This window comes from Pteropus medius, unplaced genomic scaffold (genome assembly GCF_902729225.1).
Source record: "Pteropus medius unplaced genomic scaffold, Ma_sr-lr_union100, whole genome shotgun sequence".
Taxonomy (NCBI): domain Eukaryota; kingdom Metazoa; phylum Chordata; class Mammalia; order Chiroptera; family Pteropodidae; genus Pteropus; species Pteropus medius.
The window spans coordinates 1,312,909-1,338,616 of NW_024349141.1; the positions used below are offsets into that span (position 1 = coordinate 1,312,909).

The window sequence follows — 25,708 nt, forward strand, 5'->3', positions numbered from 1 at the left end:
GTTGGAAGATCAAATGTTCTGGATTAAAGGATCCTTAACCTGCTTACTTTAATGGTTGCACGTTAAAGCAAAATTGCAAAAGGTTTTATTAAACATACTGTCTGTATATATACATCAGGCATACACATGTCTGTGTACATGTGCACACACTCACAGAATGGCTGTGTGCACATATACATTTTATGTGTATCTAATCAATATATATTATTATAGTCAAGCTAAGAGCACTGCATATTAAAACAAATCATCAGGTGGTCCTAGCTTAAGCATCTTGGATTTCTCCAAACAAAAATCATTCAGTTTTTAAGTAAAAGTGCATAAAAATATTGGTGGGAATTATTTTATTTCTACATGATATGTCATGTACAGCTAGAATTCCCCTAAATTTGGTGAGTATTCCACCCAAAAGGAAAATGCTCTCTATTTTTAAAGCAAGAGATTTCAAAGATGTGCCCCAAGTGGGATTTCCTGCAGATTTGTATTACTGTGCAGACTTGTCTGGTTACAAGAAAATGTATGTAAGTGTGTGATGTGTGTATGTGGGTGTATGTGTCGAATGGGTAATAAGCATAGGATGAGGAATTTGCAAATTGATTTGTAAATGTGACTATCAACTAATAAAATACAGTAGCCTATGCATATTTACTATCAAAATGCAAGTACCTCGCTCTATACATATTACCCAAACATATATACACAGTATGTTTGTAGAAATGCCTGAAAAGATGAAATGGTGAAATACTAATAAAATGATGATAGTCCATTATGAAATTATAGACAAGCCAGGTGACCCCAAAGCAAAGAAATCACTCATTATTTCTCCAAATATTTATCATTCTGGACCAGGAAATGAGCTTTCAGCCCCTAAACTCCACACATCTCCATACTCTGAGTGTGGGTATTCATGACCTGATCTGCATATTTATGTTGCCCACAGCTCCCACCTTCATGTCCTAACCATATCCAGCCACATTTCCAACTGAGCATGGCAGAGACAATGAAGATTTTTAATGGTCTGAATCTAGAAAGCCCATTTTCACACCAGTCATCAGACCTTGTTGGACTAAAACTTCCAACACTCCAATAATCGCACCCAGTCCCATCCATCACTCTTAGCTCCCAGTGTTCCCAAGTGGCTGGGACACTCTTTGCATAGTGTTTCACCGAACTCATTTTTCATTATTAAATCCTAAACTACTAATCATCTTATTTATTGCCTATCTAACAAACCCACAAAGAGAAAATCATGAGACACTTTTTCTTTATAAATTTACAATCTCCTATGATTTCGTTTACCCTCCAAAAAACAATAACAACATCAACAACAACAACAAATATTCCTATGCAGCATTAAGTAATCTCTAGCAAGAAAAATCCTGAAGCCAAAAGATATCTACTTCAGATAAATAGATGAAAATAAGTTTTGGCAGTCCTTTATTTGTACATGTATACCCACCTGTGGAATATTCTGGATGATCTTTACTGCCATTATACCCCAGGGGCTTCAAATAACTCTGAAACTTCAAGGTTTGAAGGGGTCTAACCATGAAAACAGGATGCCCTGTGAGTTCAGCCCAGTTGAATTCAGGCAATTTCATTAGCTAAGCAAACCTTTATATTTTAAATTTACTCTTTTCTCCCAGAAAAAAAAAATGTTTATAACTTTTGTAACATATTGACATTACCAAACATTTATGAATCCGGCTCTATAAAGGATGCAACATAAACCAAGGTTCAGTTTGTTCTTGAGTCAGATGAAAACACAACCCTTTCAACACAATAAAAACAAAGAAAAAAACTGAGTACTTTTTGCCACCCAACTGGTAAAATTCCAATTGTACCAGCCAGTAGCACAAACTACCATCACTTCATCCAATAATCTACCCCCAATACCCTTTTAATAATTTGATCCTGCTTTCTACCTAATGGCCCAGGAATGTTTGTTAATTTTAAATCTCCACCCTGGACTACTTAAAACAGCCAGACATTTAACTCTTCTTTTTTAAAATGAACACTCCAGTACCTGTTAAACTTGCAGACCTGTAATGAAAAACAATGCTACAGTATCAAATGTTTAAGGACAAATTCAGGAAACAAGTGTTGCAGCAATCAAGATTCAGCTTGTGTTACATCTTCCCACCTCAGGTAGCACCAACACAGTCTAGAAAGTGACATAAGATAGTATATTTATGCTGTCTTTAAAGAACGTGTGTACAAAATGTCACTAAATTTGAAATGGGCTGTCATAGACAATATGGCTTAATATGCAAATTTGAAGCTGGAGCACTGCTTTTTCTTAATATGTATTATAATGATGATGGTGATAATGAAATGGCGTTATGGTTTGCTCACTACTAATTATGTGGCTCTTAATATTTGCATGAAACTTTTTTTAAAATTGGTAACTATTCGAAATTTCTTATCCACTAGTTCTAACGGCCACAAAACTAGCCTGACGCTTTCTCCAAATTTTAACACAAATTCTTGTACTACAGAAAATGTAGGCCGGTTAATCACTCCTGCCAAAAAGCTTGAAGACACAATACGTCTTGCTGAACTAGTCATTGAAGTTCTTCAACAGAATGAGGAGCACCACGCAGAGGTGAGCAGGCGTGGTGGGAAATGTCTCTTGGTGTTCCTTAGCTGAGGTTGCAGACCTGATTCTACTGGCAACATTGCAAATAAGATGCTTTAACAAACATCTTTCTCTTGACTGGCCTTGCAAAGACAATAAAAGTGGAAGTTTGGCAAGGAGGAGCCTTTGGAAGGTTGTTTAAAACAACCAAAAAGTAACTGGGTGTTGTACGTTTCAACTTAAGTTTTCAGATGTTTCTAACAAGCAAAAGAGGTGAGTATTATTTAAAAATATTATTCGAGCAGCATATGGTTATTGTCCAGAGCACACAAAATACTTTTTGGTCTCTTGTGGTTGTTTTTGTTGCCACCACTGTTGTTTTTATTTATTTTCTTTGGTGTGTGGCTCACAGGCCATGTTTTTGGATTTATCTCTGTAACTAATTCTGCTTGTACTAGAGTCTTCATTTGTTAACCTTTGATGATCTGGGTTGCTAAATGCAGTGACAGAAATGAATTATTCTGTGTTGTTTAATTTGTCGATTCTCCAACATACATCTAAATGAATACAGCTTACTTTTTTTACAGATCACTATCAAAATTATCATTTTGATAATAATTATAAACCAAGAGATTTCAAGGCTAACTAAATCCCAAACCTTAAAGACTTAAACAACCCAACCCTTCCAAGAAAAGATTCCAAGATTCCGTTATGGTCAACCTGTTATATCACTGCTTGCTTCAGAATTGAGATTTAAAATCATATCTCTTAAAATAACATTTTGAAATCACAGTGATTCTCACTCTTCCTCTCCATTCAACTCTACAGCAAAAGGGGGAAGAAAAAGCATTTCATAGTAATTTCTCAAGCACCTAAATGATCATTCCCATGACTAAATGAAAATTGACAGTATAGTTAACTAATATATAATACACCATAAATCCAATAATCCCGAATAACGCCTGATTGCATATTTAAATTTCCTCCCTGTTTTTCTACTGTTCCACTCAATCTTGGCTGATCGTGGCAGGGGAAAGAGGTATGTGACTAAACCGAATGAGCCAGCCACCTGCTGTCATAGTCTGTGCATGCCCTTCCGGTACCATGTCTTCTAATGGGATATTTCCCGGGTGCTCCTGCTTTCTAACACTGACCCAAGGAATGTAACGGCAACTTCCGGTGGACTGCTTGTGAAATGGGTGACCCTCCACAGCAGGGTAAATGTGGGGTGATTCTCTTGTGCGTGCATGAAGCGATTGATATCTAACGACGACTGCAGTTACATCCCGACACACGCCTCCTACCTGCCTTGATTCTGTCCTTAGCCTGTCATAGTTTCCTATGTCCATGTGTACTTACCTTTATTACAGCAGATGAGTACCAAAAGTAGTAACCAGTAGCTAGCAGAGTGATACTAATCTTCCTTCACCTATGACTGTCTCTTTGTGAATCATATATACAGTATTTATATATAGAGAGAGTGCCACAGAATCATTATTTCCCTGAAAACGCTCTTAAGAATGGGGCGAAGACCATTGAGACAGGTGTAACTAACTCCTACTGTACCCAGCAGTGCACAGCTGGGAGTAAGAAAAAGGGCCAAATCGACACCCTCCAAATATAGAAACCTATGACTTAACCTCCAGACATGTACAATTAAGGTGGGCGAGAATTTTTTTCTACTCTGTCCTGTATGGTGTTCTTTTCAGATTGGGGGCATTTGGGGTTCAAGCGATGGTAAGTATGTTCTTTTTGGGTGTCCACAAAAATCATCTCCAGAGGCATGGAAGGGTTCTGGCCTGCCCTTTTTAAATGTCGAGGCTGTTCCCACGATGACGAACCAAACCGACACATTTTTGAAGACACAGATATGAAGAAAATGGTTTTCCTTAGTCACGCTATGCTAAGTAAATGGTAGAAGAAAAATGACAGATATGCTTGATTTACAATCAAGTTATTTTCTGAGGTTGCTATAGGCTAAGAAAGGATGGATATTTTCCCAGCTTACCCAAAAAAGGCACCAAAGGAAAGTTGATATTCCAAAGAAGACATTTTTTCACTTTCCAAAAAGCACTTTTTCACTAAGTGTTAATTATCTTAAACTGCCCTAGTGACCATCATCATAAAAATATTTTAATTTTACATATCCAAAGCCATTCAGGGTAAATATATAGAGTAGAAATAAACTCAGTTCTGTTTTCATTGACTAACTTTACAAGTTAGGAATGAAAACTTTAGCGTACTTTGGAATTCAGAGACCCAATTTGCTGTTAGATAAATGTTCAAAATTAGTCCCTAAATTAGTCATTTGACTCAATCACAAAATTTGATTTCTCAATCAATCAAAAGCTTCCTGTCTGCTGAGCACCAAAGCAACTACCTCTGTGCTTTTCTGAAGGACAGGGCGGCATAAGGCAATCTCGGCCTTTAAGTAACAGAAGGCAGAGTGGCCAGGAGCTTAGGATCTGTGCTAGGGAAGCTTGACTTCGAATTCCAGCTTTGCCTCTTCCTTGCTTTGTGGTCTCTACCTAGTTACTTAACTTCTCGTATTCTGTGAAATGGAAATAATAATAGAATTTACCTCAGGTGGTCATTGTTAGGATGAAAAGCCGCATTAAGTAAAGCATCTGGTATCATGCCTGGTACATAGTAAGCACTCAACAAAGCTTACCTGTTGTATTATTAGGAACAAATTGCTAAGGAAACAAACTATTTAAATATGCGATCATACAAAGCATAAAACCTATGTGGAAAGTACCGAATGAATGATATAGAGAGACTATGTTGAACGGTGAGTGGGTTCGTTTCAAGGTGTTGTCTAGAAGGGCGCCACCACCTGTTCTCAGTGTTCACTTACAGACTGCAATCACCTGGGAAGCTGACGCCCAAGTCTTACCAAAGCTCAATTAATCAGAATCTCATGTGGAGGGGCCAAGTATTGGTAATTTTGAAAACTGCCCAGCTGATTCCAATATACAGCCAGGTCAAGAGCCAGCCACTTGCTTCAGCCAAAGAGTCAGAATTTGCCCTGGCACACTAAGGATGAGAGTTTGCTGCCAAATGGATGAAGTATGAAAATTTTTTTCTACTGACTCGTACTCACTGCCATATTCTCTGGGTGCTCAATAAACTCTAGAACGTCACTAAATCCTAAGCATGGATCTTGGCTGTGTACCATCCTATCTGGTGGCACCACACAAATAAAAGTGACAGGTAGACTTGACTCTTCCACCAAAAATATAATAATAATAATCCCTAAAGCCATTTGTAATTCCAATGTAAAGTAATTAAAAGTCCTAAGAGAAAAAATTCTCATCGGCTTCAAATACACCATATATACCCACATGCAGTGTATGGTGGCAGTTGTCACATTTATTTCTTAATTGCGGCTTAATTCTGCTCTCAGAGCCTAAGTTATTCACACACATACACAAACATAAATTATGCCTTTATGTATTGTTGCTTCACCTTCCCAATCTCTCTCTCTCTCTCTATGTATATGTATGTATATGTATATATGTATTGTGGTATATGGAGGGGTACATATATACATGTAATTTGTGTACAAAAAATACAGTGTGTTCAATGTGGTTGACTATACCCTGAAAGCATACATCTTTGCCTTTATATAATGAAAACACTGGGTAAGTATTTAGAAACATTTTATTGTCTTCAAAAAAGACGTCTGAAGACTTTAGATACCCACAAACATTGAGTTAGCTCACGTACAAAAATAGCATTCACCTGTCTGAGAAAGCATAAAACAAATATAGTTTTGTTGGGTTTTTTTGTTGTTGTTTTTATTTTTTATTTTTTCCCAAGCCCTGCCTTGCCCAATCCAGTCACACAGACTCTGTTTATTTGATTGAAATTACGATACAGCTTTTTCGTTGTTACTGCCCTTGCCAGAATCTTTTTCTCCTTCTCAAGGGGTCAATTTGATTATATGGCTCTGAAAGAATTAACTTGAATATACAGAAATAGATCTGGTCTTCATTTCTCCTACAATGCCATCTTTAAATTCTCTTCGTTCACTAGAATCATAAGTTCCTCTGCCAGACTTCAATAGTAATCATTCATATCAAAATAGTCATTGTTCTTTGTAGGGCTACCTATCTATATGATTGTTAACACCACAACTATAGGGATTGCTCAATAATTTATTAAATTCCAATGAAGTACTAAGTTCTCTCTACATATAGTAGAAGTTGGTGCTTCTTATGGTCTCTGGTTTGCAACTTTTAAATAAATCTGATAAGAACCAGGTATGAGGTTGGACTAAGAAAGTTTTCATTTCAGGCATTTCGAGCTGGTGTTTTGCTTTCTTCCAGTCATTCTAGAGCTAAATCATGTCTGGCAAGGCAACTCAGTCTTCTCTTTTCTGAGACTCACTCTGAAGATGTAAATTTTATCAAGTAACTAAAGAATAAGTACCAGCATTTGGTGTGCCTTAGTGAATTTAAAAAATATTGTACATCAGGACTGATGAGAGCCAGCCCTCCATACAGGGCTGGGGGTGAGAATGGGGCTCCAGCAAATTCCAATATTTAGAAGGCAGGAGGCTGGGAGAGCTCAGGGGGTGGGCTGGAGGATACTTTCCTTCCCAGGATTCAGCCAGGTGGTGAGTGGAGCCAGCCCCAAGCCCCAGGGCTCTCATCCCCAGGTGTTAAAACTACAACAAAACCTCATCGATTCAGACCCCGACACTTGAAATTTGTGACAAGTCAATTGTTGACATGGCTCTTAATTTTTCTTAAGTAAAATGTTGAACATGGTCTCAACTTTCTCTGGAAATTCTAAAGGCTCTTCTGATAAGTTTCATCCCAGGACCTGTGAAAGCAAACTTTCTGTGTCTTTGACTTCAATTTATGTGTCAATTTATCGATGAATATTAAAAATTTTTTTAAAAATCTTTTACATTTATGATACATTCATATGATAACCAGTGAGTACCTTTTACTTTGATACCCAAGTACAGACTGCTTTTGAAAGCAGCAATATCTCTTTTTAGGGAGCCCAAGAATTTAGGCTTTTACACTAACAAACTAGCATCTCTCTACTCCCATTACTCTGAATCAGTGAGGTTTTACTGTAAATTAAAATGGAAACGGCAGGTGTCTATTTCCAGCCAAGCTGGCCTTGAAGAATAGTCCATGACTTGATTTTTTCCATTTAATTTGCAAACCAGCCACATGTTGATAAAGGAGAAGTAAGTAAAATGAAATCTCATGAAAGAAGAGAGGTGGACCGCTGTTCTGCCTCCTAGTGGCTGTTAGAATATCCCCCAAATAACAATAGATCACAGAAGAGCTTGGCCATTGAACAAACACTTTCGTTATGGAATTTTTTCCATAATCATCTTTCATGTTTCCAAACGCCTTCCATCTTTTTTCGGTGACTGCTCCGGAAAGTGTTTCCAAAGTAAATACTTTACGGCGTCGAGTGGGGAGGTGGGGGACAAGAAGGGGCTGGCGACTTGTTTTTGTTTTATTGCTGTCTTTGAAATCAGCAAAAAAGGGCCTGTTGACACCGCCACTCATTCTGCATGCTCCCTGCCAGAAATGATTAGTCAACATGCATGCATGCCTTTGAATTGCATTCACATCTGGCCCAGTCCGATGTGAATGTCACTCCTGAGACCCTGCACAATGATTTCCAAGGACCCACGTGCATGAAAATGAGTTACTTCACTGATATTTTTTGGTTTTCAATGTACATATGTGTCCGACCCCCAGAAAAGTAAGTCCTCATCTTACCGAATGTTTTCTAGCTACGCCTGATCTTTCCTACAGACAGGATATGAAACCAGAGGCTCCCTGCTTAAAGAGATTTTGACTCAAAAATTTTGTGACAATTGCAACAATGTTTTCCTTTGCCTTAGTATGAAATAGGAGTAACATTTCCAATGTGTAGAGAAACAGGAGTCACTGAGCTTGTATAAGACTATCGAAGGCTAAGCCCCAACTGTATAGATATTAGCGAACAATCATTGCAAAATTTCAAGTTAGACCAGCAGAAAACCCATAAACACAGTGAAGAAACTCCCAAATTCTAATACCTTAGAGCAAGAACTAGCCAACAACAGTGATAAAGAGCATGACTCGAAACATACTGAGTTATTGTAAATTGAACAGAAGTTCCACGACTGTCACTTCTACAGCTGCATCCTCCGACCAGTGGGTCAGAATAAAGATTTTCTAAGGCAGGCCTGGAATCATGAAAAGCATTGCTTTGGGACACTTAGAAGCCCATTGTATCAAAAATGCTGTTCTCTTTACAATAAAATTACCAAACTCTGCTGGATGCACAATTAATCTCGAACAGTGAGGGCTTGACTTTCCATATTATGTCAGAGAGAGAAGCTCATTGCCTCTTTGTCTGTTGTTTTTCTGCCAAACTTCAAAGGCCTTTGCGTGGTGGTCAGACTTGATGGTGGAGCATGCTGAGACGTTTCTGTCACTCTTTGCTGTGGACATGGATGCAGCGTTAGAGGTGCAGCCCCCAGATACATGGGACAGTTTTCCATTGTTTCAGCTGCTGAATGATTTTCTGCGTACCGATTGTATGTATCATCTTTGACTATTTGACTTTCCTGAGCGGTGTGTAGATAAACAGATTGCTAAAACATTTTTATCCCAGGCAGACTACAGGATGCACATAGTTCTCCATAGGTTTATTATTAATTTAAAAAGAAACAAACTTACAGCTAACGAACATTCTCTTTTTTCTAGCAAGTGTCCTGTGACAGAGACACCCTCTCTTAACTAGGCGGAAGAACATAAGGACAGTTTCAGAAGTGGTGCCATGTGTTTTATTTGTCCTTTAACAAGCTAATTAACTTAACCTCTTCATATTTTGCAATTTTTATCAAAAGATGCTTTCTAGATGAGAAACAATTTCCAGCTAAGTAACACCCCAAGTATCTCAGAGTATCTTACGACAATACATAGCCATAAAGTAGATGATGCTGTTCATATACTTTATTTCCTTCTCTCTTTTTTTGGGAGGGGGTGTGGGGGAGGCTCTCTTAGAAGCAGTATATTTAATGTAGAAGACAGTCTTCTCTGTGTGTATGTTGTATGCTAATAAAACAACTGTGGGTTCTTACCAAAATTTTGCTTGTCTATTCTAGATAATTTGTGCAATGGAAAATTTCACAAACACCTGCAAGACCTGTTTGCCCCACTTGTGGTTAGATATGTGGATTTGATGGAGTCCTCAATTGCACAATCCATTCACAGGGGCTTTGAGCGGGAGTCATGGGAACCAGTCAAGTAAGGAAACCTCTTTTGATACCATCGGAGTTTGGGTGCAAATGGCTGGAAAGTCATACAGAGTTGGATTAGTGGTGTCTTACGGTTTTCATTTTTAGCATGGACAGAAAGCAAACACTGTACACGTTTCCAGCTTTGATTCTTATTACCTCCTTGTCTAAAGCGGGGAGGGGAGAAGAGGTTGAGAAATGTTTTATGAAATAAAATCTTTGTTTTATTGCACAAGGTAAATAAGGAATAGGGGATAGAAACCTGTGATATTTGTACTATGTATCTTACTCTAACAGTGTTACCCTTAAGAATTTCCTAAAGCGTGTTCCATAGGTGTCTAGGAAAGAGCTTGGAAAACTTTTTCTGCAAAAAGCCATAAAGGCTTTTCAATCTACATGATCTTTGTCACAAATGGTCAACTCTGCTGTCGTAGTGCAAAAGCAGCTATAGACAATAGGTAAAGAAATGAATGTGGCTATGTTCCCATATAATTTTATTTGCAAAAACAGGAAACTGGCCTGTGGACCATAGTTTGCCATTCTCTGGTCTAGGCCTTTGGGACATACCTCAAGAGAAGGATTCTGTGGACAAATATGGTTAGGGAACTGTACCCCACCTTCATTGACTCCACACTCCTGGAGAGCCATGAAGCACACCAGTATATTTCAAAACACTGAGAACATAGTAATACAGAACCTTGTTTAATTCTGCTAACCTAGAGTTTCCTAAATGTATTTGACCATGGTGCTCATTTTTTTTAATGGGATATTGATCTAAAGGACAAATTACAGGAAATCCTGTGGGTTCTAAATTTGGCACTTTCCAAAACTGCTTGGTGAATCTTAGATCCTATTTGAAAATGTCTGGCCAATACATTCCCACCTCCATTCCCCAGCAGGAAGGAGGGCTGTGACTCAACGTGCCAGAGGAGCAGTCTCAGACTCCCCTTCCTAGCTAGGCAAAGGGCTTTTGGATAGAGATAATTTTCTGGTATGGGTTCAAAACCTTCAATAAAGCCTGCCATTAGCTTTGCCCTGTTGAATTTTCTCTCTCTCTCTCTCTCTCTCTCTCTCTCTCTCCCCTCTTCCTCTCTCTCTCTTTCTCTCTCTGTAAGAAAGTCATTTTCTTCTTTCTAGTTCTTCATATCTTTGGAGTGTAGCAGCCAGTATGGAGCAAAATGGGGTATGTACAAGCAGGCTTTCAGGCACTCCAGAACAAATAACACAAGAGACTTTTCCTCAGTTTGGAAGCCTTGACTTATGTTTCATCTTTAAGCGATTTTCTGAATTGAGACCCTCCCTTTAACTTTATACTGTGTAAGACTCTGACTGATAAAGAAATTAATGCAAAATAGCTTTCTCAGCCCTCCTGCCACATCTGAGCCGTGAGAGAAGTGTCTTGACTTACCCTACTGAGAGCAGGTTAATAGGTAGTAGCTCTTCATTTGCAAGTACCAAGAAATCTAAATTTTTAGCTTGTTATTCTCAGGTCTATAACAGTCTCTTAATATGGCCCTGCTGACTTTTAACTCATGAGAATAAAACTAGGTCCCTTGATGATAAGACATTAACAATGGACTCTTTTTTTTTTTTTTTTAATGCTCACTGTAATCAAGACAGTCGTGCTGTGGAGAACAGTTGTGAAAAAAGAAAATGTTAAAATGAGTAATATTCACATTTCGAAAATAGCTATGATCTCTAATAGCATTTCCTTACTTGGTTTTAAATGTGGAGGCTACTACTACCAACACACGTGGGAGCAAAGGCTTGGTATCCTCCACTGGCTCTTACAGGGCCCTAGAATTAGGGCCTCATCCTCCCTTTACTAGCCAGGAGGCTAATAAAAGTAATTAAATTTTTCTCTCATCTGCAAAACTGATTTTTAAAAATGCCCCTACTCAGTGTCTGAGAATTGTCATGAAGTTCTGTGATAATGTCACTAAAGCCATTTTATAATCTAGTGAATTCTTCAGAAACTAAGCAAATGACTGCTATTCCTTTTGAAGCATTAATTATTCTTAATACTATCAGAAGTAAAGATAGAATCAAAATCATTTTCACAATTGAAAGTCTTACTCTGGGAATATTTTGTTGGGGATATTTTTAATGATTAAAAAAATAAATTTAAACTCAGGGATCTGTAATTTAAAGATCTGAAAATTAGTGAAGGATTAATAGCTGTAAATAATAACCTGAGAATCTTTTATGTAGATGTGTTTTTTAAGTAGCTTTTAATATGATTGCGGTTTGTTCAAGTCACGCTAACTGGTATGTGCCTTTCAGAGTGTGTAGAGATATTTGAAAGTGCCAACTAAAACACAAGCTAAATTAAAATTCTTTGAAACCATACACATTTTATTAGCATATTTGTATACAGAATGTGGATACCATGGGACAGTTTGCAGAATGGCTGACGTAAAATAAAGGGTAAAATGAGCATGGGGACATGCTTATGTGCTAAAAGGAATGAGTCTCTCTATACTTCTTATCATGTGAAGAGAAACAAAGTATGAACTAACATTTATCTGACCACTAGATAGAGAGTTGATAAAGGAGCGGAGATTTAATTTTCTTTTGGGAGTTTTTCAAGTAAAGAATGATCTTTTAGGAAAGTTTTTCAAGCCTACTTAAAAACAAAAAACTAACATAGAAATAGATTTAATTTGCTCAATCTTCTCTAACTTTTCCATATGATCCCCCAAAATACACAGGCATGCACACAAATCACAGTCTTTCTCTCAGACAAATGTTATACTCAAATAGTTCTGTTCTTCCACTTTTCAAAAGTCATAATTATAAGCACCTGATTATTGATATTTGACTGAGAAATGCTCTGTAAAGCCTACTTCAAGAAAAACTGGTATTTAAAGTGTTAAAGAAAAATGGCACTCTGACAAGAAAATATTAAGAATATATTGAGTTTGCTAAAAATGGATTTTAAATATTATTTATTCTTTAGATTTTCTTATGTCAAAATATGGCCATGTAAAAGAAAATATAGATATAATCACCATTTGAGTATGATACAAGTTATTTGGCAGAAAGGGTAAAATGGCTAAGTCCCATTGCCGCCTTTCTCTAGAAAAATGGCCTTCCATCTCTGCAAGGAGAGAAAAGGGAGGATGTGTCTCTCTTTCCATTAAGCCAGATATAGTCATGATGAGACTCTCTATGCAACAGTGAAAATGTTATCGCATAGCTTCTAACCAGACTGAGGAAAGCCAGCCTCTCAAGGACAGGCCCAACCTGGAGCCCAATGCCCTTTCATTGGCATCCATCGGGAAGTGCCACGGGCCACCACCACAGTGGAGCCGGTTGCTCACAACCCTCCTGGCAGCCCTGAGTATCAGCTTTTGGTCCAAAGTAGCAGATGGGCAGCTTTCTACCAGCTCTTTAGAGTTGGCTTCTTGTTAGTCATGTCATCATGGAAGAAAACTTAGAAAGTGTGTCATTCAAAGTTTGTCAAATCTAGTACCCTCCCCACCTCTCCCTTGACAGATCATCTCTCCATCTCTACTTAAACACCTGCAGGCACAGGGGATCCACATTTCATGGCTGTCCATTTCAGGTTAAGATGGCTCTGAATGGTAGAACTAAACACTGCTTCTTCATATATACACTGAAAAATCTGAATTTCTTATTTCTCAAAATGTTTTATCTCTCTCTGCCAGAGATATACACATTAAAATTATTTTCTAAATAATGTCATTGTCTAGATTGTCAAAGATGTTAATATCTTAACGGAAATGAACTGTCAGACCAAAAACATCTTAGCAATATATAGGTGGCTTGGTATGAAATAGATAAGTACTGGACTTGGAATGAGAACTCCTTACTCTGCCAGTAACTTGCTGGGTGACCTTAGGCAAGTCAGAGGACCTTTCTGAGCCTCGGTATCCTCCTTTGTAAAACAAGGACTTTGAATACCTAAGACGTTTCCAGCACTAACATTCTAGAAAATGTGACTTTTCACATTCTCTTCATATATGTATTTGATCACCACTGCCACCCGAGCACCTCGGAAAGGGCCTGGGATGTAACAGGTACTCAATAAATATTTATTGATTAACTGACCTTTATTAAGAAACTCATACAAGCTGAAAATTGTAAGAATATAATTTAAAAACTATAGGGAGAGGAAAAAGAAAACAATACATTCCCCTGATCAGGGATTTCAATTTAGTTAGGTCTGAACAACATAGATATAAGAAAGATGACTTTAAAAATTTAGCAATGTGCAAATGTCCAGATAACATAAGGAAGAGCTATGAAAGCATAGAGTAAAAAGGAATGGATTTCTGTTGAGAAGTCATGAAGTAAACAGTCTAGAGACTGTTGTCGAATGGAGCAGGAGTGCTAGGAAAAGAGCATGAGCAAGAGTAGAAACATAGGGGAAAGTAGGGTATGCTGTAGAAACTGGATATTTGGTTTAGGCCAGCATGGATTATGAAGGAGGCAAGCCATAAGGTTGGAGAGATGATTGGGATTTTCTAAAATCCCATCAAGTTTGAAACTTTATTCTCTAGGTTATGCATTCTAAACAGGGACTTTACAGTTCCCAAAGCTGATGAAAATTGGTTCTTGGAGGGAGGAGAGCAAAAATATACCTTACTTTTGTTGTGTGTGTGTGTGTGTGTGTGTGCGTGCGCGCGCGTGGGCACATGCACACGCATTTGTGCATGTGTATAAAGCACAGGTCTATATACAATATATAAACAGATATATAGTATATTGGTGGTATTAGATTTTCATGGGGAAAGCAGTTGCGGGGGGCAGTCTGGTGGTGATAATGAATAAAAGGTTGATAAACACCACTCTAAACTCTAAGAAGATATCAAAAAGTGCCCGTGCCCCAAAATAGGATCAGACCTAAGAATAAGCAAAGAGAGAGACTTTAGTGTCTATAGAACCAAGAGAAGACAAGATGTACTGCATATATTCATGCAAAAAAATGACTCATAAAGTAGAAGGCATTCTGTATCTTACATCTAACTCCATCCATAAATCTAAAGCAGAGGTCTTTGAGAAGACCATATCCTCTCTGCTTGGAGACACAATCTTGATTATAATGAATTCTAGAAGCAAGGAATAACTCTACCTCACATACACACTTGTAACGTTCATCCAGGCGAGAGAGAAAGAGGAGATGAGAATTTTTTAATCCAGTGTTCCAGGGATGGGCCCTTTGACATGAATGAGAGCTATCCTTTCTCAACAATGTCCCCAAAATGAATGAGTCTAATTTTTAACATATATCAGTTGTTAGGGTTGCAGTTCACACTTCTTATAGTATTCAGAGATATCCAATTCTGATTCTCACAGAGAAGCATGATGGACTGGTTGTTTAGCTCTTTGCTAAAGAGCCCTCTAAAATGATAATTCGTTATATCCAGGAGCCTGGTCTGACCTGAGTGCTACTAGAAAATTTCACCTCTTCACAAATATATTTGTAAAATATAATGCTTGGAATTGCCTTCTTGATTATTAATATAAGTTATTAATATCCAGATGAAAAAGTAGTAACGTTAGCAATACACTATATTATTTTGCTAAAAGCAGAAATATCAAGCATGTTTCAGCCTCTTAAAAGTCGAGTGTTATGTCACATGAAAGACATGTTTCTATATGAGTCCAACGTAGTAGTCCAGCCAAAATGTCACATTTTACAAATACAAGATGTTTTGATTAATATAAGTATTTTTTTTATTTTTGTGTGCAAAACGGAGTTCTTTTCTAATTTGTGTACTCACCATCCACTAATATGTTTAAATTAAGTTGCTTTTGCATACATTTGTATGTTATTCATTCCTAGCTACTTTTAATTTGCTCAGAATTGACATTTTAACTTTCCAGGCTGCCATCTCTAAAGATCTCCTAATTCCTTGATCATTATTCAGTGTGTGCATCATTTAATGATCACATTTGCTTATATAGGCTTACACATGTCTCAGTGGAAATCGCCAACGGTTTTGTTACATGGCAGTGTTTAAGACTGAGAACCACCAGGGGCTGAAATCAAAGGCAATTCTGCAGTGAAACAAGAGAAACGTGGAAGGAAAAGTTTCATTTTCCCTTCTACTTAATAGTCATGTTTAGCTTCTTCTCTCGACCCTTCCCACGAGAGCAACCTTTAGTCCCAAGTAGAGAAGTACAATTGGCTTTCCCACAATGTGAAGGGTAAGGACAAACCTTTGAGACACCTGTTTCCCTTAAGGAAGAGAATGCCAGGTTGGCAATTTTGCATTAGAGGTTTTTCCATCACAAGCTAGGGCTATATTGTCATTATGAAAAGGCAAGTTTTTTTAGAGGGAGACGAGTGTCCAGCTTATCTACAGAATCCAGAATTTCCGACTTCTCGGGAGGTTTGCCCCCCTGAGCAAGCCCAGAGGCGGCTCCAGCCCTTGCAAGAGTTCTGTTAGTCAAACACAGCTTGCCCGGGGCAGAGCTGCTTTGGCAAAACTTTCTCTTCTCCTGCAAGATCCAAAAAGAAAGCCTCAACTCCTTTGCCAAAGTGCTGTCAACTCCACTTAAACAGGAAGGCTCCTCTCAGATGCGGAGTTAGGCTGGGCTCTACCGTGCCAGTGACTTTGGCTGGATGGAACACCCTTAAAATGCCACTACAGAGACATGTGGTGCCAGCTTGCGAAGCAGTATATGACACAGTTCCTCTGAAGACATACAGTTGATTTGAGTTGGGATTATTGTTTGTTTTATTTTCTTTCTTTAATCATAAAGTTATCCATCTCTTTCATCACATCAGTTGACTAATCTTTGTTCAAAAACAAGAAGATTCTATGAGGTCACATTTTAAAACTATTTACTAATTTTTAACTTAAATTTTAACTTTTTATAGAAAAATACACAGCTTTAATTTTCACAAACTGAACACTCATGTAACAATCATACAGATTAGGAAACAGCACATCCCCAGCACCCGGAAGCCCCTGTCATCCTTTCTTCCGTCTCTATCTCGCTTTCAAGGGTAATTACTACAACGTGAGGCCACATTTTAAATCTACTTGTACTCAAAGAATTTACTATAAGAGCTGAATTTGGGTTGTTGTTTTTTTTTTCCTGTGTAAACATTTCTCCATTCTAATTTTTAATTGGACTTAGTTTGGGAAGGAAAGTTTCTGTTTTCTTTAAGTGTTCTATAAAATTATTCAAAACTAGTCATTTTCTTGATACAGTTCCTTCATCTTCACCATCAACTCTGACACCCATGGCACATACACCTGTCTTCAAAAGTAGCAGTTGGAAAAAATTCCTTTTCTGTACAGCCCCATTAAGTATGCATTTAAGTGGGCAAATTTCCTGTTACATCGGATAGCTAATGTCTGACTTAAGAAATGTGCCTCTGTCGAAAATAATTTATAAATAAAAGGAAATCAAAGCGCTCCACCATTTCTTTCAATCCCAGCCACTTCACAGCAGCCCTAGCCAGTGCAACGCCAAGAACGTCAAGTTTTTAGTATAAGTTCTAGACTCTCATGGCATTGGATTCGGAAACTTCACAAAGGCATTTAAACAATGTGATCATTGTGCATAGGTGTCCATGAGTGCCCATGCTGTTGTCACTCTGTGGTTAATTTTTTCTCATTTACTTTTGTCATTTCTCTCTGAATACCAAGCCACACCACACTCCCCATTTGTAAGCTGCTTTCTGAAGTATGTTGCTTTAAGTTTTCGCTGGTGTCTTGCTGTGGACTTAGCCAATTTATTTACAACTGTCATATGCTTCTGCCACATCTGCATTGTCACTGTGATGGTATTTTTTTCTTTCTGTCTGTTTCTTCCACAGGAGTTTAACCAGTAACCTACCCAATGTGAACCTACCCAATGTGAACCTTCCCAAAGTACCAAATCTACCAGTTAACATTCCTCTAGGCATCCCACAAATGCCTACTTTTTCGGCACCGTCATGGATGGCTGCTATATATGATGCTGAGTGTGTATTCAGTTCACATTAGATCTAATTTAAATTTAAGTGATCTTGGCATGGATATGCATTGTTTATTTCTATACATCCTATATAACAGAGATGGAGAGGGATAATTAGACATATTTTGCTGATCATACAGAGACAATATTGTTTATTTCTGGCATGCAGCATGTTTGTAAGACGTTTGCTATATATACAGCACTAACAATTTGTCTTACGCCCACTGAACGCTTGGGGATTATGTTTCACTTCCTGAATTCTTTTGCAAAAGGATTCTGTCCATGTTTTGTTTTTTTGTTTGTTTGTTTTTTGTTGTTTTTTTTTTTTTAAATGCAGGTTGCATGCCTTTAGGAGTTAGACATCCAAAAATAGTCCAGGAAACCTCTTTGATGGGCTGGCCAGTCATCTCCGGCCTGATCCAAACCTAAGAGGGAAGCACACCCAGAGGTTGTTTTTTTTTTTAAATATTTTTATTTTGTTTGTTTTGTTTTATTTTTAATTAAAAAAAACTTCTAGAGACTCTTTAAACCATAAAGTATATTTCTGGTGTCAGCAAATGGCAGGATATAGCAACAGTATGTTCAGGGCTAAATGAAAATTTCTGAATGGATCAAGCCTTAGTCATAATAGAGCACAGAGCACTGAGATCTAGGCAGCGAGATCTCTAAATCTGAGAATGCAAGATTTAAACAACAAATAAGTCAACTTTTTGGTAGCTGTATCACCTGTGGTCTGAGTGTAGGGTCATTTTTTACATTCATCCACACAAATGCCAGGAATACGTGGGGTTTGTTTTTCTCAGAGGCCAAGCCACCCCTTTAATGCCAGCCAGCAGCTTGGGGAGTGGAGGTTGAGGAGCCATTTCTTCTGGCTTAGAAAATGAATCTTCTTTTTTTTCTTCAGCAAGAAGAAGATCCAGCACCCCTAAATTCTACCTCAGGGAAATAAAATTAGAACCACGTGCATGATTTAATAAGTGAAATAAGGTTTAGCGATTCTGTACCCTCCTTTGATCCTTTTCTTAGACCACAGCTAATTATAGGCCAGATAAGCTTTTTCTTGAAAGAATAAATTGGCACGTTTTCAAAGGGAAGTGTTATTATCAAAGGAATAAAAAATGATCTGAAACTGGCAGTGAGGTTTTGAAACCTCGAAATCACATTCGTCAAGATGGCCCTCAACATTTTTATTTTTGCAGTAATCCAGGTAGAAAACAGAACATTAAACTGACTGCTCTAGTTGGCTTCTCCCAAGCTGCCTAATATTTTTAAAAACATATGTTCGTTCACAAGTTCACAATGAAATCGTATGGTCAGTGTGTCTGAATCTCTTTTAAAGGAAAATTAAAACCTCCAAAAATTTATATCTGAAAAAAAAAGTTTCTAAAAAAACATAAATCATATTCATGCTAAGATGACTACATTAAAAGTTAGATTAGGTATTAACTGTTAATAATTTAAAAATAAATATCTGAAAGCTTCTCTTACCTTCTTCTGTGCATGCTCCGTGACATTGTTTTTGAAAAGATATGAATCAAGACATTGTAATAAAGCAGATAATGGTCTCTGTTCAATTAATTAAGGCATGAGTGGGAACACATTTTGGTAACTGCTCAGCAATCAAAATAATCTTGGTGCTATTGCCTTAACATTAACAGTTTATCTTAAAAATAAAAAGAAAATATTCTTTTCCTCATGTCAAAACTTAATAATAAGCTCTTCAAAGAAAAAGAAAAAAAAACCCTAGAAGAATTTTTTGAAACTCTGAAACCAGATGGGTGTCAAAATGTTGTTGTAATAAATACCAATTATTGCATTCATATGTACTTAATGATTTAAAACATACAACCATGCAGTTCCAAAACGGGGTTTGGACTAGACAAAGTTGGGGTTTCTTTCTCCCAAGAATAGGATGGGGTGGGGGAAAGGCTGAACTTTCACGGAGAAACAATGCATTCCCCCACTTTTGAACAATGCTTATGGCAGTATCTGAAAAGAAGGCGTAGATTCTCAATCACCTACCAGGAAATGCCTGATTCTATATCTTTTCATAATTCCAGTTTCCTCTTTGCCACCTTTCATTTTAAGGACGTGTTTTCATGTTACCTGCTCCTTCGTGTCAGATACATCTACGTACTGACCTCAGACTGGTCTGTCCTTGAAAACATTACTCTGTTGGTCCAGGCCGTAGGCTCCCTCTCGGCATGTTGGGAGTATGCCCCTTCCCCACCCCGCAGTAGCTGTGTATGCATTTATGCACTAGCTATATTTCTCTCTGAAGCATTAATTCAATGCAGCTGGCATCTGTCACAATAGAAACACCCACTCTCATCTGTTTCTATAGACGATGTCAGAACAAGTGGTAATGCATGGTGTGTTGGACATTTTATAAATTACCGTGTTAGCATTAGTGGTATGCGAGGAAGGGGGTGGGAAGTGGCCACCCCTCAGAGCTCCAAATGGTATTGTTACAAAAGAGAAAGCCAGCCAGAGAAGGGCAAGCGGGTGAGAGATGGAGCATTTCCCATACACAGGCTTTCCTCAGGTAAAAGTTCCATAGACGTCATTATACAGAAAGGAATCAAGACCAATTTCCCCATCTATACAGAGGACTGGGTAAGATGGTGCAATGGTAAAGGAAAAAAAAAAAAAAAGCTCAGGTTTTGAGGCCTAAAGCTTTGCAAATATCCCTTATTCACTCACCTAACTCCCAACTCTCCTCGTCCTGGGGCTGCCCATGCAATGGGCTGGTCTGTGAAAATTGGATTAAGAACCAAACTGAACAAGAGTCTTGGATTCAAGGTATCCAGGTGTACTCGTCTCGATTTGAGTCACCCCAATTTCTTACCAGCTCTTCAAGAGAGAAAGCAGGTCCTCGCTCACCACTTTGTTAGCACTGTCCTTTTAAAACTAAGTTTTGTGCAATCTCCAAGAGGCCTCTGCTCTGGAGGGGAGCTGGGGAAATGCATGAAACCCTGAATTTTAATAACTGCATGTTGCCATGTAGTTATTATTTGTTGAGACTTACTTCTCCCTCTGGTTCGTGGCCTTCATTTGAATCATCACATGTGTTAATGTGGTTATTAAAAGAAGGCTGATTTTTACCATACATCCTTCTCCTGGCCGTTGTGGGGCAATACCTTCCTCAGACTTCTCACTGGTCTGGAATAATTGGCTGAGCGAAGCCGACTAAGTCATGTATGGTAAAACTCAATATCTGCCGGTGGAGACTGCCCCCACCTCCACCGCCAACACGCGTCGTTTTGTATGTTGAAGCCACTGTTTGCCTTAAGCCTTCTAGTCTCCAGTTGTCTTTGTGTCAGCTTTTCAGAACCTGAGGCCAGTGGGTGACTCTCGTTTCCTAATTTTTATCCTGCCAGTAATGGATCAGGAACTTCAGAGGATCTGTTCTGGAAACTCGACGCCCTTCAGACCTTCATTCGAGACTTGCACTGGCCCGAAGAAGAGTTTGGAAAACACCTGGAACAACGGCTAAAGCTGATGGCAAGTGACATGATTGAATCTTGTGTCAAAAGGTAAGCACAGGTGTCTGGACAGGCTCTGCATTCCTTCCTCGCTATACACTGACTCAGGGAAGGGTAGATGGCTACTCTTTCAAATGGCCATAATTTGGAGTATTTTGGAGGAGACGATTGCTTGTCAAAGTCAGCTGAAGTGGTGGCCACCCATGTCTTGCTTCTGTTCACCTGCCCCATGTCTGTCCCAAACCCAACACGATGTGGCTGCCAACTTTTTTACTTAGCTCTAGGAGTAAAAGATCCATGTCGGTTCTTGTTCACCTCTGTATCCCTGATATGTAGCAGGGTTTGGCACAAAACGTTTACTTAACAAATACATATTTAAATATAAGAGCGTATGTCTGTGTGGGCGGATAGCTAGATGAAAATGAAAGAAGCACGTACAATTCTAGAGCCTGGGTACCCAGTGTAGGTAACAGGAGTCTCATGCCTTTCCAGTTGTGTGGGCAGGAACTCAGCAGCATCGTTCATTCTGTATATATGAACTGAGCCTGTACTCTGTGAAAATTATTAATTGTCTTGCCTAAAATCTAAGTAGATATCAACAAGGGGCCATGAGACATTTTGCCTACTTTTTCACTGGGGGGATATAAGATTGAGGTGGGAATACTGCACTTGAAATTCCCAGGTATGCTGTTCTGAAGGTAAGAAAAAGAAAAATGAGGGCAACGTGCATCCATTGAACAGAAAGTGTTTGAGCTCTTCCTATATGCCACACAGTGCTAAGTTCTTGGCATACTGTGAAGAACGAGAGACGGTATTCCTTCCTCATGGAGTATCTATATCTGTATATCCTCAGATTTAACATCGTTATCATCACCCTATCTATCCCCAGACACACATCCAAGTCCTTTTTCCAGTTCACAACTGTTCCATTATCTTTCCTCATTCAAAAAAAAAAAAAAGACCTAGCAGCACAGGCCACTCCAGATCTCCAGATGTTATATAGTTTAGTTGATGGACCAATTGTGAGAGATGGAGGCTGCGTTTGGCTAGGACTGCTCTGAATTCATCACTTTATATTTTGGAAAAAGAAAAGAGAAGTAACAGTGTCAAAACTGGAACCAAAAAAGGCAGAAAGATATCACAGTCCCAGGTAAGTGAGCATTTCAGCAGGAATTAGGAAAGGAACTATGGCTATGCAGAATCTGGCCAGGTGTTTGATGGCACTTCGGGAAGCTTAAAGTCCTGGTGTTCCAGATCTTGTGCTTTACTATTTTCTTCTCACTCTTAGAATCGATGGCAAGCCTATTTCTCAAATCCAAGGTCAAAACGTTTCCTTAGGGTTTTGAATTTTACCATCTTGTACATCCGTATCAATTTTAGGAAAAGCCAGTTTTTCCTTATGGCAAAACCATTTTATGAAAACTACTTGCAGGGCGGTTCCCCTGCAGCAAAATGTTCTTCCCTGATCTATACTAGGAGCTGCAATGCATTCAAATTAAGACTTACTAACTTCTGACCTGTGCACACAATTGTACAGAAAGACATATCTGCCCTTCTCTGAGAAGCCAGTCTTTTGAGTCAGGAATAAATAATAGGGAGATGCTGGGAGAAAAAGGGAAGATATATCTATATAAAAGGTAGATAGTGACTTCATTTTATCCCTTACCACATATCTTTATGAGTCAGCCATACCAAAGAATGTGAGTTACTCAGAGAGAAGGAGTATATCCTGTTCATTTTGAGCTCCTCACCCTCCCCATGTCCCAGCATCATACCGGGCATATAGCTATTAGGTAACCTTTTATTAATAGAAGTTAGTCAGGGCCAGGTGTAACTGCGTGTGTACACTTGGCCCTGGTGTCCCTTTCAGTTAAGGCCACAGACATAAGCACAAACACAAACAAGAGCAAACATAGGTGGACATTTCATCCCCAGACCTCCAGAGTCAGAGGGTAAAACATGAAGCAGTCTTTGGATGTTTTAAGACATAGAATCTGCATTTGTGGAGCCTAGAACCTTTGCTTTCCTCTTTGAGACAGAATAAATGGCTCTTGGTAAGGACATGATTTCATAGATGTAAATATGCAACTCCAAAAAGTCAATCGAGCACTCCTTATCTCCCAGTTTCTGAGAAATTTAAATCATTTATTTGATGGACTTTACAGAGCTTTTAGTCTGGTCTATATCAGGTACCGTGTTCCACACAAAACAAGGCACCCTAACTCTGCCCTCAAGGATTAACTGACCTCTCCATTCCTGGCTTTTTGGCCCCAGAGAGTCCTCTCGGTCGCATTAATTTTGCGCTTGGCTTCTTTTTTTCAAAGCCTCAAACTCTAAGGGTTATGAACAGTTCTCCTGTGAAAACAGAAGACAATTATTTCATTGTAAGGGAGCAATTTAGCATTTCCATTTCTCAAATCGGCTCAGAACTGGTACACAAGCCTCACAAGATATGCACAGGGACCTGTCCAACTCAGTCCCCAGCAGGTCTCCTTTTCACGAAACCAGAAAATTATGTATTTTCAGCGTAGCTTAAAATGATCATCATGATTAAAAAGCTACTTCAGTGCACCGAGTCTTTAGAAGCCAAGATACATTTATCTTTAACATGATCATATAATATATAGGAGTGTTTTAAGGGTGAGTTTTTTGTTGTTTTTTTTTTTTCTAGTTGTTTTCTTAAGAACTGGGCTTCCAACCTTAGAAATTATACTTGGCTTCCCTGCATGCACCCAGGGTGTGTTAGCAAGCTGGCATCCTTTCCTGAGCTAACTAGCTGTGTGGTCCCCCTATGCACTGTTAGAAAACTGCTACAAATGCCTCTTAAAGTGATGCTTTCCTGATGGCTGCATGATCTCCAGAACCTGACAGTGAACAATGCTGAAAAGATGCCTTGGACGAAAGGACCTTTAAAAAAAACCACTTACTAACCAGGTGCTTTTTTTCAAAGACATGTGATGATGTGACCCACTTCTCTATAATCGTTTAAAATATAACCGGTCCCCTTTACAATGCTGATATCAAGGATTAGATCTCACACCTGTATTACCAGCTGGCCATGTTGAACTGGGTTTTTCCCATGAACTATTAGTACGGTGCTAGGATCATAATTTTACCTAAGTCAGAATTTTGTCACATTAAGTTTCCATAATTACACAATTCTTGAATTGGTAAGTATATTATGACATTTTTATTTATAGAAATAATATATTCTGATTACAAAACAATACATTGACGTTGCAAAACACACAAAGAAATACAGTGGAAGTTCCCTGTTACCACTTCTCCATAATTTCACTGTCCTCCCCAAACGTAGCCATCTTATTTTTTTAGTCGTTAAAGCAATATAATAAGCTCGTTGGATTTTTTTTTTTTTACTTTCGTCTCTTTCAAAACCAGAAAGAAAAAAATAAAAACAATAACTGTCATTTAAGATTTTTCCCCACCATGAGATTTTGAAGATTGGAAACTGCTTTTTTGTTTTTTGGTTTTTTAATGAAGTGATTCAAGGTAGGCAGTTGCCAATGTGAGAGAACTTACATATGCTATAATGCTGTAATTGGGTTTTTGTTAATTCATTCATTCTCCTACAATTAGGGTTCTCCATAGCATGTAAATTATAGACAGAAATATGCCGAGCTACAGGTGTTCCATGTACTGCTGAGAAAGGAAGGGTTTACGTGGCTGTCTCCCTGAATAGTCCTTCCTTAATCGGGAAAGTCATTTTAAAAAGAACACATGTGAAGTCATTGTCGGTTGAAACTGATTACAGCCTTCAATTTTCTTTTTCACTGACCTCTCAGAAAATGTCTCCTCCACCTGCTGCCATCTGAATGCTGAATTGGTCTTTTCCTACTTTGTTTTAATAGAACCAGGATTGCATTTGAAGTTAAGCTGCAAAAAACCAGTCGATCAACAGATTTTCGAGTCCCACAGTCAATATGCACCATGTTTAATGTTATGGTTGATGCCAAAGCTCAATCAACAAAACTTTGCAGCATGGAAATGGGCCAAGAGGTAAAAAAAAAAAAAAAAAAATACAGATTTTTTTTTCCCCACCCTGCCATTGATCATGTAGAAGAAAACTTCACAATTTCCTTCTATCTATACTAGTATGCTAGTTTGAGAAATATACTCTAACATTGCGGATTAAGCCACAGATGAATGTTTGGTATCTATTTGTTAAGTAAATGTCTAAGGCATGTGCTAATGAGCATGCGAGTCACTTGGAAGTGATTTTTGCCTGGAGTCGAGGTGGCCGTAAAGTTCCTTTAAGTCAAATGATGTTTGATGATCTTATTTATTAGGCTGGTATCTCCAACAGATCTCTTTGCCAGAATGCAAGTCATTTTCACATTTGAAGTGCATTTTATCACTTTGAACATCTGGATAGCAGGAGAGCTCACTTTTTGCATCAAGCTATCTTCTGTGTAAGATCGCCCT

General features: G+C 38.4%; 1 protein-coding gene across 1 annotated transcript in view; it reads left to right on the forward strand.

The window, feature by feature from the left end:
* The window catches only part of CADPS (calcium dependent secretion activator), a 445,139-nt gene that overhangs the window by 346,587 nt on the left and 72,844 nt on the right, over positions 1-25,708 (forward strand). Inside the window, 6 exon segments of the mRNA XM_039880531.1 lie at positions 2,496-2,602; positions 8,981-9,137; positions 9,708-9,849; positions 17,641-17,787; positions 21,161-21,316; positions 25,135-25,282. Coding sequence (XP_039736465.1) covers positions 2,496-2,602; positions 8,981-9,137; positions 9,708-9,849; positions 17,641-17,787; positions 21,161-21,316; positions 25,135-25,282 — 857 coding nt within the window.